Here is an 18,675-nt window from a genome sequence, read left to right on the forward strand (position 1 = left end):
AAAAAAAAAAAAAAAAAAAAAAAAAAGCATGTGGGGGCCAGGCACGATGGTTCATGGCTATAATCCCAGCAGTTTGGGAGGCTGAGGCGTGTGGATCACCTGAGGTCAGGAATTTCAGACCAGCCTGACCAACATGGTGAATCCCCGTCTCTACTAAAGATACAAAAACTAGCCGGGCGTGGTGGCACATGCCTGTAATCCCAGCTGCTTGGGGAGGCTGAGGCAGGAGAATCGCTTGAACCCAGGAGGTGGAGGTTGCAGTGAGCTGAGACTGCGCCATTGCACTCCAGCCCGGGCAAGAAAAGGTAAAGTCTGTCTCAAAAAAAAAAAAAAAAAAATTGAGTGGGGGCCGGGCGCAGTGGCTCATGCCTGTAATCCCAGCACTTTGGGAGGCCGAGGCGGTCGGATCATGAGGTCAGGAGTTCAAGACCAGGCTGGCCAACATAGTGAAACCTCGTCTCTACTAAAAATACAAAAATTAGCTGGGCATGGTGGCGGGCGCCTGTAGTCCCAGCTACTGGAGAGGCTGAGGCAGGAGAATTGCTTGAAACCGGAAGGCGGAGGTTGCAGTGAGCTGAGATCAGCCACTGCCCTCTAGCCTGGGCGAAAGAGCGAAACTCCGTCTCAAAAAAAAAAAAAATTTTTTTTTTTGTAGAGATGGGGTCTCACTTTGTTGCCCAGGCTGGTCTCAAACTCCTGGCCTCAAGTGATTTCCCCGCCTCAGCCTCCCAAAGTGTTGGGATTACAGGTGTGAGTCACTGTACTTGACCTAATTTTTTTAAATTGTGGTAAAATACACATAACATAAAATTTCTTAATCATTTTTAAGTGTACAGGTCAGAAGTGTTAAGTATATTCATATTTTTGTACAACCAATGTCCAGAAATTTTTCTTCTTGCAAAACTAAAATTCTCTACTCATTAAAAACCTCCCCATTTCACCCTTCCTTCAGCTCCTGGCACCTACCATTCCACTTTCTGTGAGTTTGACTGCTGTAGATACTTCATAAAAGTGGGTTCATACATTATTTCTTTTTTCGTGACTGGCTTATTTTACTTAGTATAATATCCTTAATGATGTGTGTTGTAACATGTGTTAGGATTTCTTCCTTATTAAGGGGTGAATAATGCCATTATATGTATATACTACATTTTGTTTATCCATTCATCCATTGATGGACATTTGGGTTGCTTCCACCTTTTGGCTATTGTGAATGATGCTGCTATAAACATGGGTGTACAAATGTCTCATAAAATTATTTTTAAGTTGATTGTTTTGATCATGTTGCCCTCCTATTGAGAATCCTAAGTGATTCTATGTTATTAATAGTTACCAATTAAGGCCAGGCGCAGTGGCTCACGCCTGTAATCCCAGCACTTTGGGAGACCTAGGTGGGCGGATCACTTGAGGTCAGGAGTTCAAGACCAGCCTGGCCAACATGGTGAAACCCTGTCTCTACTAAAAATACAAAAATTAGCCAGGCTTGGTGGTGTGTGCCTGTAATCCCAGCTACTTGGGAGGCTGAAGCAGGAGAATTGCTTGAACCCAGGAGGCAGAGGTTTCAGTGAGCCGAGATTGTGCCACTGCACTTCAGCCTGGGCAAAGAGCAAGACTCCATCTCAAAAAAAAAAAAAAAGTTACCAATTAATATTCAGACTTAACCTGCTGTTCAAGACCCTCTAAATTCTGGAACCACGCTACCTCTTAATATACGTAGGTATATAATAGGAAATCAAATAAAGAGCTCATCAGAACTGTGTCTAAATAAAAAGCAAATAGCTTAAAACTTGATATCTAAAGGTTTTCCTCTGAGTCATATGAACTTTCAAATATAGACTTTTCTTAAGCCTTTTGGCTGTTCACAACTCTTATTTTATGTCTTCTATTTTCTAGAACTTTTGTCCTATTTTGCTGTTACCATAAAACTTTGACAGCATATAAAAGATGGATAGACTAGTAGGTAGGCCTGGAAGTAGCTAGATGATACACTTTTTTCATCACTGTATCTCCAGTACCAGTGCCTAGCACAATATTTGGCATATAGTAGGTGCTCAATAAATGTTTATTTAAGAAAGTATAGACCAACCAGAATTCAAATGAAAATGAATATTTGTAATACAAAATATGACAACTTAAAGTATTTGGAATTATAAAGGGTTTAGAAACTGTGACAAAAGAGCTTCAAAGCAGAAATGCTAGTGTACTTGTAAATTGCTTATCTTTTTGACAAGTGGCATAGAATCTGATGATAGTGCCTTTAGGCAGCAAAAACTGTCTTCAGAAAATAATGTAAAGAAAACTCACTCCCTGGTCATTGGCGGTTTGTGAATTTGTAGCCTACCATGAAAAACACTCCTAATTGCTTTTTTTTTTTTCCATTTTAAAAGATATGTGTTCACAGCAGAGTATATATGTTATTTATTTATTTATTTGACTTTTAAAATTCATCTTTGCAAGAACTTTGATTAAAACACAAAACAATATTCAATAGATTGCTTTATAAAGAATTTGTTCAATGTATATTTAAAATATTTTAGCAGTTTTCTAAAGGTTACTTTTGAAATATAGATTGTTCTTGGTGAGCATTAACTAATACAGAACAGTCATAGTGTTGATCCCTTAACTATTTTTCTACCATAACTCACTGGATGAGTTATCACATAAAAGTACCCAAACACAGTTCTAAATTTTCATAAAGAGTAATAATCTGCTAATTTTCTTTTTTCTTTTTTTTTTTTTTTTTGAGAGGAAGTCTCACTTTGTCACCCAGGCTGGAGTGCAGTGGCGCGATCTTGGCTCACTGCAATCTCTGACTCCTGGGTTCAAGCGATTCTCCTGCCTCAGCCTCCTGAGTAGCTGACATTACAGGCATGTGCCACCATGCGTGGCTAATTTTTGTATATTTTAGTAGAGATGGGGTTTCACCATGTTGGCCAGGCTGGTCTCAAACTCCTGACCTCAGGTGATCTGCCCATCTCAGCCTCCCAAAGTGCTGGGATTACAGGCGTGAGCCACCATGCCCGGCTGCTAATTTTCTATTTATTTCACATAATGTAAATTTCAGTTCATTATTTGGCAGTACACATTTTTAAGCTGGCACTACTTTATACCAGAATTTCCTAAATGTTTAAAAGAGTATCAGTTCCTTCTTTTCAATGTGCCTATATGGTTCAGCAAGCATGCTTTTCATTTCTTAGACATAGAAATTAAGGCAAAGTTATCTACTGTAGACTACAGTAAGTTCCCTCAGCTTATTACTTTAACACTGAAACGACAGATCCAGCAGTTGGTGTTTCTTTAATTTTTTCTCAGGTTCAGTAACTAGCCCAAGTTGGTCTTTCTGATTTTTTAATATATTTTATTTATTTATTTATTTATTTGAGACAGAGTCTTGCTCTGTCACCCAGGCTGGATCTTGGCTCACTGCAACCTCCACCTCCCTAGTTCAAGCAGTTCCCCTGCCTCAGCGTCCCGAGTAGCTGGGATTACAGGCGCCTGCCCCCACGCCTGGCTAAATTTTTTGTATTTTTGGTAGATTCGGGATGTCACTGTGTTGGCCAGGCTGGCCTCAAACTCCTGATCTCAGACAGTCCACCTGCCTTGGCCTCCCAAAGTGCTGGGATTACAGGAGTGAGCCACCGCGCCCGGCCTCTGATTTTTATCTTTCCATATGTTGTTTTCTTTGGAATTGAGCTCTAGGGAATTAAGAGAAAGTATCTTTTTTTTTCTTTTTTTTTTTTTAGACGGGGTCTCGCTCTGTCACCCAGGCTGGAGTGCAGTGGTGTGATCTTGGCTTATTGCAACCTCCACCTCCCGGGTTCAAGCTATTCTCCTGCCTCAGCCTCCTGAGTAGCTGGGATTACAGGCACCCACTACCATGCCCAGCTAATTTTTTGTATTTTAGCAGAGATGGGGTTTCACTGTGTTGCCCAGGCTGGTCTCGAACTCCTGAGCTCAGGCAATCTGCCTGGCTTGGCCTCCCAAAGTGCTGGTATTACAGTCGTGAGCCACTGTGCCTGGCCGAGAAAGTATCTTTTTTTTGAGACGGAGTCTCGCTCTGCCGCCCAGGCTGGAGTGCAGTGGCCGGATCTCAGCTCACTGCAAGCTCCACCTCCCGGGTTCACGCCATTCTCCCGCCTCAGCCTTCCCGAGTAACTGGGACTACAGGCGCCCGCCACCTCGCCCGGCTAGTTTTTTGTATTTTTTAGTAGAGACAGGGTTTCACCATGTTAGCCAGGATGGTCTCGATCTCCTGACCTCATGATCCACCCGTCTCGGCCTCCCAAAGTGCTGGGATTACAGGCTTGAGCCACCGCGCCTGGCCTGAAAGTATCTTTATTTGAGTATACAGATGTGTTTGAAAATGCTAAGTTAAAATAGATTTGCAGTTATGTATTTTAAACCTGGCAGGTTTGGTGACTTCTGTCCTAGCTCATTTTTTTTTTCTTTTTCCACACAGATTGATAGAGCTACATTCTCCTGATAGCAGGAACACGTTGATCCTACGCTGCAAAGATACAGCCACAGCACACTCCTGGTTCGTAGCTATCCACACCAACATAATGGCTCTCCTCCCACAGGTGTTGGCTGAACTCAACGCCATGCTTGGGGCAACCAGTACAGCAGGAGGCAGTAAAGAGGTCAAGCATATTGCCTGGCTGGCAGAACAGGTAGGCTGGGAGGCAGGTATCACATGGTTCCCATTCAGAGCCAGGATGGATCCTCATTTTAGATATCTGTAATACTTAACATGCAGTTAGGTCCTGGATATCTAACTTGCAGATCTTTTGTTTTTCGGTCTTTTGTTTCACCTCCCTTTTTCTCCTTCTACCTTTGGCTATTTGTTGCTAATTATCCACTCAACCAGAAGTAACTGACATAGTAATCACTATCATACTGTTACTAAAAAGAAGTTCTTATTACCATCTCTATCCTTAATGACAGAGGATAATTTTCATGATTTTAGATCAGGTTCAGCTAACTTTTTCTGTAAAGGGCAAGATAGCATCACAACTACTTGATTCTTCTGTTGTAGCAAGACAACTGTAATAGGCAATAGGAAAATGAATGGGTGTGACTGCGTTTCAGTAAAACTTTATTTACAAAAACAAGTAAACTGGTGGTTGGCTGGATCTGGCCCAGGGGTCATAGTTTCCCAACCCTTGTTCCTGACTAGAAGAGCTTCTAGGGGCAGCAGGCTGTAGTTGATTCCCCTGCTCTGGAAAAAGTATAAAATATACAAACGATTTTACAATTAGACAGAGGTACAATTGTCTTCCATAACTGAAAAGTGAAAAAAAAAGAAACAAGAAAGCCTGAGTAGATGTTGAGTGAAAGGAAAAGAAGAACTTGAAAGCCCAAGTTATTTTAGATCCCAGGTTTGACAAAAGGAGAGTAAAAGTTCCATGTGACATTGTGTTACATCTTTTTTCTTCACCATCAGCTAGGCTAGAGGGGCTTGAAAAAAAAGGACTGGACTAGGGGGTTCGGAGATGAGTGTTTAAGTGCTAGCTCTGTTTTTCACTGCTTTTGAGTCTTTTTGAAACTTAGGTTTTGAATCCTAGTTGTGTGTGCAAAGGGCCAGGGAGTGGACTAAATAACTGGTTCCCAAATACAGCAGAATCAGCACAGGAAGGATTCTGTTCTTTCAGTTTTGATTTTTTTTTTTTTTTTAAGTACATTTTCCCACTGGTTCCCACCTTCCACCCCAACATAGTTCTAACTTTTTTTTTTTAAGTCCAGGTTGATTTTATTTATTTGAGGAGGATATTGTCCTCAAAGCAGTTCTGATGTGGTAGATCTGTGGTGGTGCCTGGTGATCTTGGTGGTACCAAGTAATTGTGGTAATTCAGGGGCCAAGTTTGGTCACCAGCAAGAGTAATTTTTTTATTTTATTTTTTGCCACTTCTCAACTTTTTATGAATATTTCAAATAAAATTATAATGAGAATGTAATATTAGTACAGTGATCATTTCTATAAAGCATAATTAGAATAACTAATAAATGAGTGAAAGTCATGGTATAAGTACTTATGACTTTGAAAATTTTAACATTTTAGTTGTGTTTATCATTGTTTCTATATTTTATATGCTAGTTGAAAACTTGAATTGAATGGTAATTGTTCTGTGCTTCTGGCATTGTTCAAAATCCTCATGATTTTAAAAAGGTAACACATTCACATGGTTGAAAAATCAAACAAAAAATTAATAGGTGAAAAGTCTTGCCCTCATTCCTGTTACCTATCCACCTGTTATGCCCTTTGCCCTGGGAAGGTAACAACTCTTATTCCTTTCTATTGAATCTTTTGAGAGTTTCTTTATGCAAATAAAAAGAAAATATGAGGCAGGATGTGGTAGCTCATACCTGTAAAACCAACACTTTGGGAGGCTGAGGTGGGAGGATCGCTTAAGACCAGGAGTTTGAGACCAACCAGGGCAATATGGCAAAACCCCATCTCTACAAAAAATTAACAACTAAAGAAAAATTAGCTGGGTCCTTTCACACATGCACTGTCCAGATCCTTTGGCTCCTATGTCCAGGTAGATCAGATAAGGATATCAACATTATCTGCATATATTCAGTTCTTAAGTTTCTGACAGTAAATAGTAAAACTTTGGTTAGTAAGGGATTTATCCAAAGGTTCACATCAGTTCCTAAGTTTAGATAGTGAGAGTTCAGAGGGTAGGGGATATTTCTCTTTTTGTTTTTTTGGAGATGGAGTCTTGCTCTGTCGCCCAGGCTGAAGTGCGGTGGCGCGATCTCGGCTCACTGCAAGCTCCGCCTCCTAGGTTATTGATACTAATTTTTATGTGACTGATTTTACCCTTTAACTGGTTATATTGGTTTTTGTTTTGTTTGTTTGTTTGTTTTGTTTAATTTCCATGTTCACAGTGTTTTTTTTAAATTGGCAAATAATTATGTATATTTATGGAATACAATATAATGTTTTGATACATGTATACATTGTGGAATGCTCAAATCAGGCTAATCAACATATCCATCACCTCAAATATTTATCGTTTCTTTGTGGTAAAAACATTTAAAATTTTTTCTTTTAACGTATTTTGAAATACGCAATTTATTTTTTTGAAATGAGGTCTTACTCTGTCGCCCAGGCTGGAGTGCAGTGGTGCGATCTTGGCTCACTGCAACCTCTGCCTCCCAAGTTCAAGCTATTCTCCTGCGTCAGCCTCCTGAGTAACTGGGATTACAGGCACATGCCACCACACCCAGCTAATTTTTGTATTTTTAGTAGAGATGGGATTTCACCATGATGGCCAGACTGGTGTCAAACTCCTGACCTCAGGTCATCCACCCGCCTCACGCTCCCAAAGTTCTGGGATTACAGGTGTGAGCTACTATGCCCGGTCAATATATTATTATTAACTATAGTCACCATACTATGCAAAAGATTATCAGAATTTATTCATCCTGTTTAATTGAAACTTTGTACCATTTGACCAACATCTTCACTTTCCCCATTTACGCCTCACTCCAGCCACTGGGAACCACCATTCCACTCTACTTTTTTTTTTTGAGGCAGGGTCTCATTCTTTCACGTGGGCTGAAGTGCAGTGGTGTAATCATGGCTCACTGCAGCCTCAACCTCCTGGGCCCAAGCAATCCTCCCACTTCAGTCTTCTGAGTAGCTAGGACTACAAGCACGTACCACCACACCAGGCTAATTTTAAAATTATTTTTTGTAGAGATAGGATCTCACTGTGTTGCCCAGGCTGGTCTCAAACTCCTAGGAGAAGAGAGTCCCAGTGATAGATATTATAGCACAGAACCAAACCATTCAGGCCACTTTCAGATTATAGATGTAAGGTTCTCATGTCCAGATTACCTTCAGAAGTCCTTAAGGAAAGCACGTGAAAAGGGCTCTGAAGGCAACACTTTCAGAGATAAGTGATTCATCAATTTGAATTCTCCTTGAAGCTGTCAGTGGTGCTGAGCTGAAGGATCAGTGTTAAAATACAGTGTTGTTAAACAGTCCTTGCTCAGAGGTCTCCTGAGGAGGGAAAAGTTTTGATCATGACAGGGCTTTTCTTGAATATAGTCTTTGGCTTTTTGGCCTTGGATCCTTGACAGTATGGATAAATAGTAGTTGTTTTCCTGAAGTTTAAAACATTTTTAGAGATAACTGAGCATTATACAAGTAAATTCAATGCAACCTTCTAAGCTGAAACATAAATTTCTAAAATACAATGGGCCAGGCACGGTGGCTCATGCTTGTAATCCCAGCACTTTGGGAGGCTGAGATAGGTGGATCACCTGAGGTCAGGAGTTCGAGACTAGTATGGCCAACATGGTGAAACCCTGGCTGTACTAAAAATACAAAAAATTAGGTGGGCGTGGTGGCGGGTGCCTGTAATCTCAGGTTAGTCAGGAGGCTGAGGCAGGAGAATTGCTTGAACCCGGGAGGTGGAGGTTGCAGTGAACCAAGATCTTGCCATTGCACTCCAGCCTGGGTGACAGAACAAGACTCTGTCTAAAAACATAATAATAATAATAATAATAATAATAAATAAAATACAATGGAGAACTCTTGGAACATAGTTTAAGTGTTTTCTTAAGCTGTTAAGTTCTGGGTTAATAATAATTTTTTAAAAATACAACACAGTGAGGCTGGGCACATTGGCTTACGCCTGTAATCCTAGCACTCTAGGAGGCCGAGGCAGGCAGATTGCCTGAGCCCAGGAGTTCGAGGCCAGCCTGGGCAATACAGTGAAACCCCATCTCTTCTAAAATACAAAAAAATTAGCTGGGCGTGGCAGCATGCACCTGTAGTCCCAGCTACTCGGGAGGCTGAGGCAGGAGAATTGCTTGAACCCAGGAGGCAGAGGTTGCGGTAAGCCGAGATCGCACCACTGCACTCCAACCTGGGCAACAGAGTGATACTGCGTCTCAAAAAACAAAACAAAACAAAAAACACACACACACAGTGGGTCTGGCGCTATGGCTCACTCCAGTAATCCCAGCACTTCGGGAGGCTGAGGCGGGCAGATGACCTGAAATCAGGAGTTCGAGACCAGCCTGACCAACATGGAGAAACCTTGTTTCTACTAAAAATACAAGGTTAGCTGGGTGTGGTGGCATATGCCTATAATCCCAGCCACTCAGTAGGCTGAAGCAGGAGAATCACTTGAACCCAGGAGGCTGAGACTGCAGTAAGCTGAGATTGTACCATTGCACTCCGGCCTGGGCAACAAGAGCGAAACTCCGTCTCAAAAAGAAAAAAAAAAAAAACGACAAATAGTGAATTGTGATCTGTTTTTTTTTTTTTTTTGAGACTGAGTCTGGCTCTGTCGCCCAGGCTGGAGTGCGGTGGCCGGATCTCAGCTCACTGCAAGCTCCGCCTCCCGGGTTCACGCCATTCTCCTGCCTCAGCCTCCCGAGTAGCCGGGACCACAGGCGCCCGCCACTTCGCCCGGCTAGTTTTTTGTATTTTTTAGTAGAGACGGGGTTTCACCGTGTTAGCCAGGATGGTCTCGATCTCCTGACCTCGTGATCCGCCCGTCTCGGCCTCCCAAAGTGCTGGGATTACAGGCTTGAGCCACCGTGCCCGGCATGATCTGCGTTTTAAAAAAATACAATAGACGGGCCGGGCAAGGTGTCCCATACCTGTAATCCCAGCACTTTGGGAGGCCAAGGCGGGTGGATCATGAGATCAGGAGATCAAGACCACCCTGGCCAACATGGTGAAACCCATCTCTACTAAAAATACAAAAATTAGCTGGGTGTGGTGGCACACACCTGTAGTCCTAACTACTCAGGAGGCTGAGGCAGGAGGTAAAGGTTGCAGTGAGCCGCGATTGTGCCACTGCACTCCAGCCTGGCGACAGACCGAGACTGTCTCAAAAAAAAAAAAAAAAAAAAAAAGATAGACATTAACAGATTACATTGCACAAAATAAGAGAGTTATGTTATTTGGAAAATATTTTATTCAACTATCTATGTATGCGTATATTGGGTTGCAATGTAAACTATATTTCTTATTGTAAGTCTTGATCAAAAACTTTGATGTTTACATTATACAGACTTACTTGGTAGTAGGAGTTTCTGTCCTATGTTTAGAAGATATTACACATCAGACATTCTGAAACTTATAATTTTGAACATATTACTATATATTTAATTAGAATTGACAATATTGGCCAGATGTGTGGCTCATGCCTGTAATCCCAGCTCTTTGGGAAGTTGAGTGAGACCCTATCTCAATAAAAGAAAAAACAGAATTGGCAATGTTCAGTTATTATGGAATGGGGAAAAACTGTGTTGTATCACTAGATAATGTTTATAACTCTAATACACACACCACTTCACACCTCCCAGTGGAGAGTCCCTACCAGTGTAAACTTGGTGAGATGTTTCCTGTATGTCAAGTCCATCAGGTTGGGAAAACAACATGGAGACCCATTGTGTTAGGCCATCACTGAAGGAACTTTTACAAAGACATATCATTATAGTTAGCCCTGATTTCTGAATTTTTCCATTGTAACAGGCAAAACTAGATGGTGGAAGACAGCAATGGAGACCTGTCCTCATGGCTGTGACTGAGAAGGATTTGCTGCTCTATGACTGTATGCCATGGACAAGAGATGCCTGGGCATCACCATGCCACAGCTACCCACTTGTTGCCACAAGGTAAGTAAGACTAAAGATAAGGAAATAAAATATTTATCCTACTCTAAATCTACAAAGGAATTTTAAAGTGAATTCTGTTATCTTAGGTGCCTAAAAGAGCATTTAAGTAGCGGATGCAGACAAAAATTTTTTGTTTTACAACCTTATTGATCATTTTGCAGCTGCTAGCTCAGAATAAATTGTTTTTTTTGTGAGCATTTTTGTGTGTACCTTTTAAGTTGTCAAAGAAACTTCCTAACTGTTCCCTTTTAAGACTTGCTTAGTCATGAAGATTATAGGGGTGTTTTTTCTTTATTTTATTGACTGTGACTAGAAAACCACTGAAAATTGTGGCAGCCTTTTGACTGAGTGATGAAATCATTTAAACCAGAATGTGGTACTGTGGATAAACCACACAACTCAGCCAAAATATTGTTCAACTTCTCTTTCTAATGTAAGAACACATCATTTTGATTCTATGAAATAACCATTGATTTGACCTGAAGCCACAGGGTGTTTCTAGCATTCCACATATGGAGGGCTGAAAGGGAAAAGAATAGAGAAATTTAGACTTGGGAGCCAAGATGTCTTAAGGGATCATAACTGTGAAACTAGAAAACATACCCAAATTCAAATTTTTTTGGACTTATAAAATAATCAGGTGTTGATATAACTCAAAAACTACACATTAAAGAAGAGTGTCATGGGAAAGTATTTGGTAGTCAAAAGAGCTAAATGATGAAACTATCTGGAATATCCCAGTGGGAATAGTGGGGTTTTCCTGCTTTGAGGAGACAAAGATTCATGTAAGGAAGAGTATTCTTTGCATTACAGGAAAAGTTTCACTTTAAAAGATTTCCTTAACTTACCACATATATTATTCTTCCCTTACATATATTATTCTTTTTATTAAAAAAAATCGTTTTCACATAGGCTTCCAGTAGTATCTCCGTAATTTAGAGCTGGAGCTCCTAGATCACAAAATGAAATAAAGGATTTGCTGAGCCTCAGTATTAGGGAGGTATGCCCTCATTAATTCCTTCAGGACAGAATAGTCCTGCAGAAAGACTGAATTTAATTATCAGTTTCTCTTTTAAAAAAATAAAATAAAATATACAGTATTGTTTATTGTAAATTTCTTAATATTTGGTTTTTTAAATCCCCACTAAATTATAACCTCCTTGAAGTCAAGAACTCTGATTTAGTCATCTCAGCACTTCCCACAATGCTTTGCATGTAGGAGGCTATCAATAAATCTTAGTTGAATTAAATTCTTTACTTAAGTTATAGTTTCTCTGTCATGATTACATTAGGAACTTGATGGTAATCCTATAAAAATATGTGACCGTGTCTTAGTAATTATAATTAGAGCAAATAAATTTATATTTTCCAAAGATTTAGAGTTTAGGAATATGGTTCTGGAGATCTCTTAAGTTTAAATTTTGTAGAATCAGCTTACACTTTGGTTCTGATCATAGAATGCAAGGAAGGTAGCTTTATTCTTTTTTAAAATGTGTGCACCTGGAAGCATGAAGCAGAAATTTATCACATTCCATAGATGAGCTTTTGTTTAATACTGGAAATTATAATGCCATAAGCAAATAATTTCTTGGCTATCAAGTAGATTAGGCATGGACCACCAAAGCACTTTGGTACTAAAGAATGAGATGGGGTGGTGTGTGTACTATCACTGGTATTAATTTGCAAGTAGGGAAAAGATATAGACAAGATTTAAGAGCTAAAATTATAAAACTCGTAGAATAAAATATAGTAAATCTTCATGACTTTGGGTTAGGCAGAGTCTTCTCAGATATGATACCAAAAGCACAGTTAACAAGAGAAAAAATAGATAAATTTGACTTTAAGAAACTTAAAAGCTCTTGTGCTTCAAATGTCACCATCAAGAAAGTGAAAAAATAACTCACAGAATGGGAGAAAATATTTCAAAATCATATTTCTGACGAGACTTGTGTCTAGAATATATAAAGAATTCTTGTCCAGGCATGGTGGCTCACATCTGTAATCCTAGCACTTTGGGAGACTGAGGCAGGCCTATCATCTGAGGTCAGGAGTTCAAGACCAGCCTGACCAACATGGTGAAACCCCATCTCTACTAAAAATATAAAAATTAGCCAGTGTGGTGTTGCATACTTGTAATCCCAGCTACTCAGGAGGCTGAGGCAGGAGGATCGCCTGGATATGGGAGGCAGAGGTTGCTGTGAGCTGAGATTGCACCACTGCACTCCAGCTTAGGTGACAGAGTGAGACTCTTGTCTCAAGAAAAAAAAAAAGAATTATCCAAGTCAGTAATGAAAAGATAAATTACGCAATTAAGAAACAGGGCTGGGCGCAGTGTCTTATGCCTGTAATCTCAGCACTTTGGGAGGCCAAGGTGGGTGGATCACCTGAGGTCAGGAGTTAAAAGACCAGCCTGACAAACATGGTGAAACCCCATCCCTACTAAAAATACAAAAATTAGCCAGGCATGGTGGCGTGGACTGTAATCCCAGCTACTTGGGAGGCTGAGGCAGGAGAATTGCTTGAACCCAGAGGTGGAGGTTGCAGTGAACTGAAATCTCACCACTGCACTCCAGCCTGGGTGACAGCGAGACTCCCTCTCAAAAAAAAAAAAAAAGAAAAAAGAAAAAAGAAATGGGAAAGTGATATGAATAGATATTTGTCCAAAGAAGATATACAAATGGCCAATAAGAACATGAAAAGATGTTCAGCATCCTTAACCATCAGGGAAATGCAAATCAAAACCACAGTGAGATATCATTTCCCACCCACTGGGATGGCTATAATTAAAAAGACAGATAAAATAAAAAGTGTGAACAACGATGTGGAGAAAATGGAATCTTTATACACTGCTGGTGAGAATGTAAAATGTATACTTGCTGTGCAAGGCAGTCTGGCAGTTTCTCAAAAGCTAAACGTAGAGTTACGCTGTGACCCATAATTCCATTCCTAAGTTATGCCCAAGAGTAATGAAAACTTATGTCCACATGAAAACTTACATATGACCATTCATAACAGCATTATTCACAATAGCCTAAGAGTGGAAACAACCTAAGTGTCCCTCAACTGATGAATGGATAAATAAAATGTGACATATCCACACAGTGGAATACTATTTTGCAGTTAAAAACAATAATGTTCTGATACACACTACAATGTAAATGAATCTTGAAAACATTATGCTAAGTGAAAGAAGCCAGACACAAACAACCACATACTGTATTGTTGCATTTATATGAAAAGTTCAGGATAGGCAAACCCAGGATAGACAGAAGGTAGATTAGCCGTTGACAGGGGGAGGTAGCTAATGGGTACAGGATTTCTTTTTGAGATGATGACAATTTGCTAACATTGAATGTGGTGATGGTTCCTAAATTCTGAATATACGAAAGACCGTTGTACTTCAAGAGATAAATTGTATGGTATGTGAATTATATTTTAATAATTCAGTTATTTCAATAAAATAATTAAACCCAACAAGATTGAAAAGAGAGACTGTTTCATAATAAACTGAATGTTATACTAAGTGGTAGCATGCTACTGAACCTTTCTGTGACACATATTTTTCATTTGTTAAGTGTACCCTAATGAGGTAGGGTGGGTGTGAGTATTAAATGAGTTAATACTAATAAACTGCCTAGAATGGTGCCTGACACATTGTAACTGCTCAGTGTTAGCTGCTTTAATTATAATATTTATTATTAAATGAAAATTATGCCCAAGAAGAATTCTTTGTAAAAAGCATAATAATTAGGCCAGGTGCGGTGGCTCATGCCTATAATCCCAGCACTTTGGGAGGCTGAGGCAGGCAGATCATGAGGTCAGGAGTTCGAAACCAGTCTGATCAACCTGGAGAAACCTTGTCTCTACTAAAAATACAAAAATTAGCCCAGCGTGGTGGCACACGCCTGTAACCCCAGCTACTTGGGAAGCTAAGGCAGAAGAATCACTTGAACCCTGGAGGCAGAGGTTGCATTGAGCTGAGGTCATGCCACTGCACTCCAGCCTGGGCAACAGAGCGAGACTCCATCTCAAAAAAAAAAAAAAGTATAATAATTAGTTTAATTTGGTCATTGTTAAAGGAGGAGCTCTGGCCAGGCGCAGTGGCTCACGCCTGTAATCCCAACACTTTGGGAGGCCGAGGCGGGCGGATCACGAGGTCAGGAGATCAAGACCATCCTGGCTAACACAGTGAAACCCCGTCTCTACTAAAACTGCAAAAAATTAGCTGGGTGTGGTGGCGGGCGCCTGTAGTCCCAGCTACTAGGGAGGCTGAGGCAGGAGAATGGCATGAACCTGGGAGGCAGAGCTTGCAGTGAGCCGAGATCGCGCCACTGCACTCCCGCCTGGGCGACAGAGTGAGACTCCGTCTCAAAAAAAAAAAAAAAGGAAAAAAGAAGAGCTCTTAGCTGGGTGCCATGGCACATGCCTGTAATCCCAGCTTCTTGGGAGGCTGGAAGGGTCACTTGAGCCCAGTAGTTCAAGACCAGCCTGGGCAACATAGTGAGACCGCTCATCTCTAAAAAATTAAAAGAAAGGAAAAGGAGCAGTTTTTTTATCTGCCACCAATTTTTACAGATAGTCAAAGTTTCATATTAAAGGTGAGGAATTCAAACATGCTCATTCATGCAAATTGAACTCACCATTAATTAAATGGGTGGGTCATATAGAGCTTCCTAGACTGCCTTCCTTTCTCTATTCCTTTCCTTATTCTTCCCCTTCCCCTTCCCTGCCTTCCCTTTCCTTTCCTTTTCCTTTCTTTTCTCCTCTCTCTTCCTCTCTCCCTCCTTCCTTCTCTTTTTTTCTTTCTGATGAACTCTCACTCTATTGTCCAGTCTAGAGTGTGCAGTGGCAGGATCATAGCTCACTGTAACCTCAAACTCCTGGGCTCAAGCCATCCTCCCACCTCAGCTTCCCAAGTAGCTAGGACTATAGGCATAAGCCACTATGCCAGGCTAATTTTTTTAGCCTGTGTTGCTGTGTTGCCCAGTCTGGTCTCAAACTCCTGGGCTCAAACAATTCTCATGCCCCCGCCTCCCAAAGTTCTGGGATTACAGGTGTGAGCCACCATACCAATTCATGTTGTTTCTTAATAAGTTTAATTAATTCATGTTGTTTCTTAATAAGTTTAATTAATGTAACAACAGGGCTTCTTTACTCCTTGTTCAGGAAGTACTGGTGGATTAGAATAAACAAGACAGATGAAAGGTTTAGTTTTTCCATGTGGCCATGTTGGCAAGGTAGAATTGGTTGAAGTCACTGCACAATAGAATTAAGTGGGGCTTAATCATCCTCTACCAACCAGAGAGGGGTAAAGGGTAACCCTGAGAGAGACCAGAAGATGAAACCAGACCAGGAGGTATCCTGCAGAGGGAGGCAAGGCCAGAAAGTGTTTTTAATGTAGGGGAAAGAGAACATTTGAGATTTAAACGAATAATGAGAAAGGGCTGAATGTTTAATTTCCCTAATTCTATTGTTAATACTTTGGACCATGTTCTTACACGTGTATGAGACAGAATAAAAAAGGATTACATAAACACACAGGTAAGGAAAAGAAATTAAGGATCTTTATTATGTTAAACAAAGTAGATAACCCTGAAAAATTAAGAGTTGATTGTACTTCAAAATCAAATAACATCCTTAGAGTAACGTAAATTAACCATGAGCTGCCATTTATATTTTTGCACATTTACAGATTCTTCGAAACCAAAGCTCTGTATGTGCATGGATTTTAATAGCTGGTAGTTCAGGCCAATGAGGAATAAGTGAAGGCATGAAAGTGATAAATGAAGAGGCTTTTTATTTTACACATTTCTTGAGATTAAAGCCAGATACACGACACAGGTAGAAAGACACTGGTTTTATAGGAGCTCTGGATTTTTCAGGATATGGATTTTGTTGTCTTTTCCTATAAGCTTTCTTTGGAAGAGAAAAAAGATCTCAAAAAAAAAAAAGTGTGGTGACTTTAGAATGTGGAATATTGAGTAGTGCTGTGCTTATGGGACTTGTGGGGCAAAAGCTGCCAAAATGCCTTTGCATGAACTCATCTGGCCTCTCCACAAAAGGGGGGCCTTTTAGCAGTGTTCCCAACCAACCGCTGCTCAGCAAGAGTCCAGCATCTGGTTTGAATTAGATTCCCTTTGCCAAATATTTCATAATGAAATCTGTAGGAAAAAATTCTCTTAGACTTTATATTTTTTAATGTCTGTTTTGGGATTAGCATTCAAACTGAATATGATAAAGTATCTATTGCTTTCCCCAACACTTTGTCTTACTTGGATCATATGTAGAGTAATTTTGAAATTTATTTAACTCTTTCTAAGGTAGCTGATGTTTAATTGGCATGTTGGTTTTTTGGGAATCAGCTCAGTAAAGCAGTTCTCAAAGTATACTTCGTGGACCTCTGCAAGATTCCCTTTACAGAGGCCTTGTGAGTTCAAAGCTGTTTTCATAGTAATACTAAAATGTCATTTGCTTTTTTTTCATGTTGTTGGCATTTGCACTGAGGGTGGGTAAAATTGCTGGCACCTTAGCATGAATCAAGGCAGTTGGCACCAAACTGTATTGGGAGTCATTGTATCTGTCCCCATGTGGACTTGCAGAGGGAAAAAAATGCCAGTTTAACTTCAAAATGTCTCTACTGAAATAGTAAAAAATATTAATTTTATTTAATCTTGACCCTTGAGTATTCATCTTTGTAACATTCTGTGTGATGAAATGGGAAGTACTCATGGAGCACTTCTGCTACATACTGAAGAATGACTGTTGTCTCAAGGAAAAGCACGTGTGATTGAATTCTCAGCTGAACTCCATGCTTTTTCATGGAAACATCATTTTTTCTTGAAAGAATGACCGATTGACAAACACGTTTAGTCAGACTTGGGTATTTGTCAGATCACCAAAATGAGTCTTTATTTTTTTTTTGAGACGGAGTCTCGCGCTGTGTCACCTAGGCTGGAGTGCAGTGGCGCGATCTCGGCTCACTGCAAGCTCCGCCTCCCAGGTTCAGGCCATTCTCCTGCCTCAGCCTCCGAGTAGCTGGGACTACAGGCGCCCGCCACCACGCCCGGCTAGTTTTTTGTATTTTTAGTAGAGACGGGGTTTCACCATGTTAGCCAGGATGGTCTCGATCTCCTGACCTCGTGATCCGCCCGCCTCGGCCTCCCAAAGTGCTGGGATTACAGGCTTGAGCCACCGCGCCCGGCCGAGTCTGTAACTTAAGGAAAACACTGACAGTATTAGTTGCCAATGATAAAATTGTAGCTTTCAAGCAAAAATTAGAATGCTGGAAAACTCATATCTGCTACTGTGAGCTTGTAGTGGTAATATCAAATGAGATTTTTTTCATCTTTTATAATGAACCATTTTTAACATGGAAAATCTGTGTAACTCAGTGAACAAATACTTTTCCAAATGAATGATAAATGATGTTGCAAAATTATGCACGCATAAAAAAGATCCATTGAAATTTCAAGGGAAACCAGTTGATTTTTAATGTAAACATGATACAGAAACTGTTGATAAGGTTTCAGATTCCACGTTGCAATTAATCTTTATGAAACCACTTGCTGAGTTTTGGTTCTGTGGACAGAAGGCTATCCACATCATCTGAATGGGCTATTAAAATACTCTTCCCTTTTCCAACTACATATCTAGGTGAGGCTATGACTGCATACTACAATAGAATGCTGAAGCAGATGTTAAAATTCAGCTATTTTTAAGCTAGATATTAAAGAGATTTTATTTATTTCTCTTTGATGTACATTCCTCACCAAATTTTTAAAAATCCTTTATAGAAAACATTGTCAGGTGAGTGAATCCTTATAAATGAGGTAGTATTTTGTTCTGTTACACAGATCTACTTAATACTTCTTTAAAATAGGCAAAATATAAAAAGTGAGGCCAGGAGTGGTAGCTTATGCCTGTAATTCCTGTACTTTGGGAGGCCGAGGCAGGTGGATCGCTTGAGCCCAGGAGTTCAAGATCAGCCTAGGCTACATAATGAGACCTTGTCTCTACACAAAATACAAA

At 40.3% G+C, this 18,675-nt stretch overlaps 1 protein-coding gene across 1 annotated transcript in view; it reads left to right on the forward strand.

Moving 5' to 3' along the window:
- Positions 1 to 18,675, forward strand: part of SNTB2 (syntrophin beta 2) — a 116,628-nt gene that overhangs the window by 67,692 nt on the left and 30,261 nt on the right. The window contains exons 3-4 of the mRNA XM_025370971.1: positions 4,460 to 4,670; positions 10,505 to 10,647. Of these exons, the coding sequence (XP_025226756.1) occupies positions 4,460 to 4,670; positions 10,505 to 10,647 (354 nt within the window). The remainder of the gene's footprint in view (positions 1 to 4,459; positions 4,671 to 10,504; positions 10,648 to 18,675) is intronic.

Source organism: Theropithecus gelada, chromosome 20 (genome assembly GCF_003255815.1).
Source record: "Theropithecus gelada isolate Dixy chromosome 20, Tgel_1.0, whole genome shotgun sequence".
In the NCBI taxonomy this organism is placed as follows: Eukaryota; Metazoa; Chordata; class Mammalia; order Primates; family Cercopithecidae; genus Theropithecus; species Theropithecus gelada.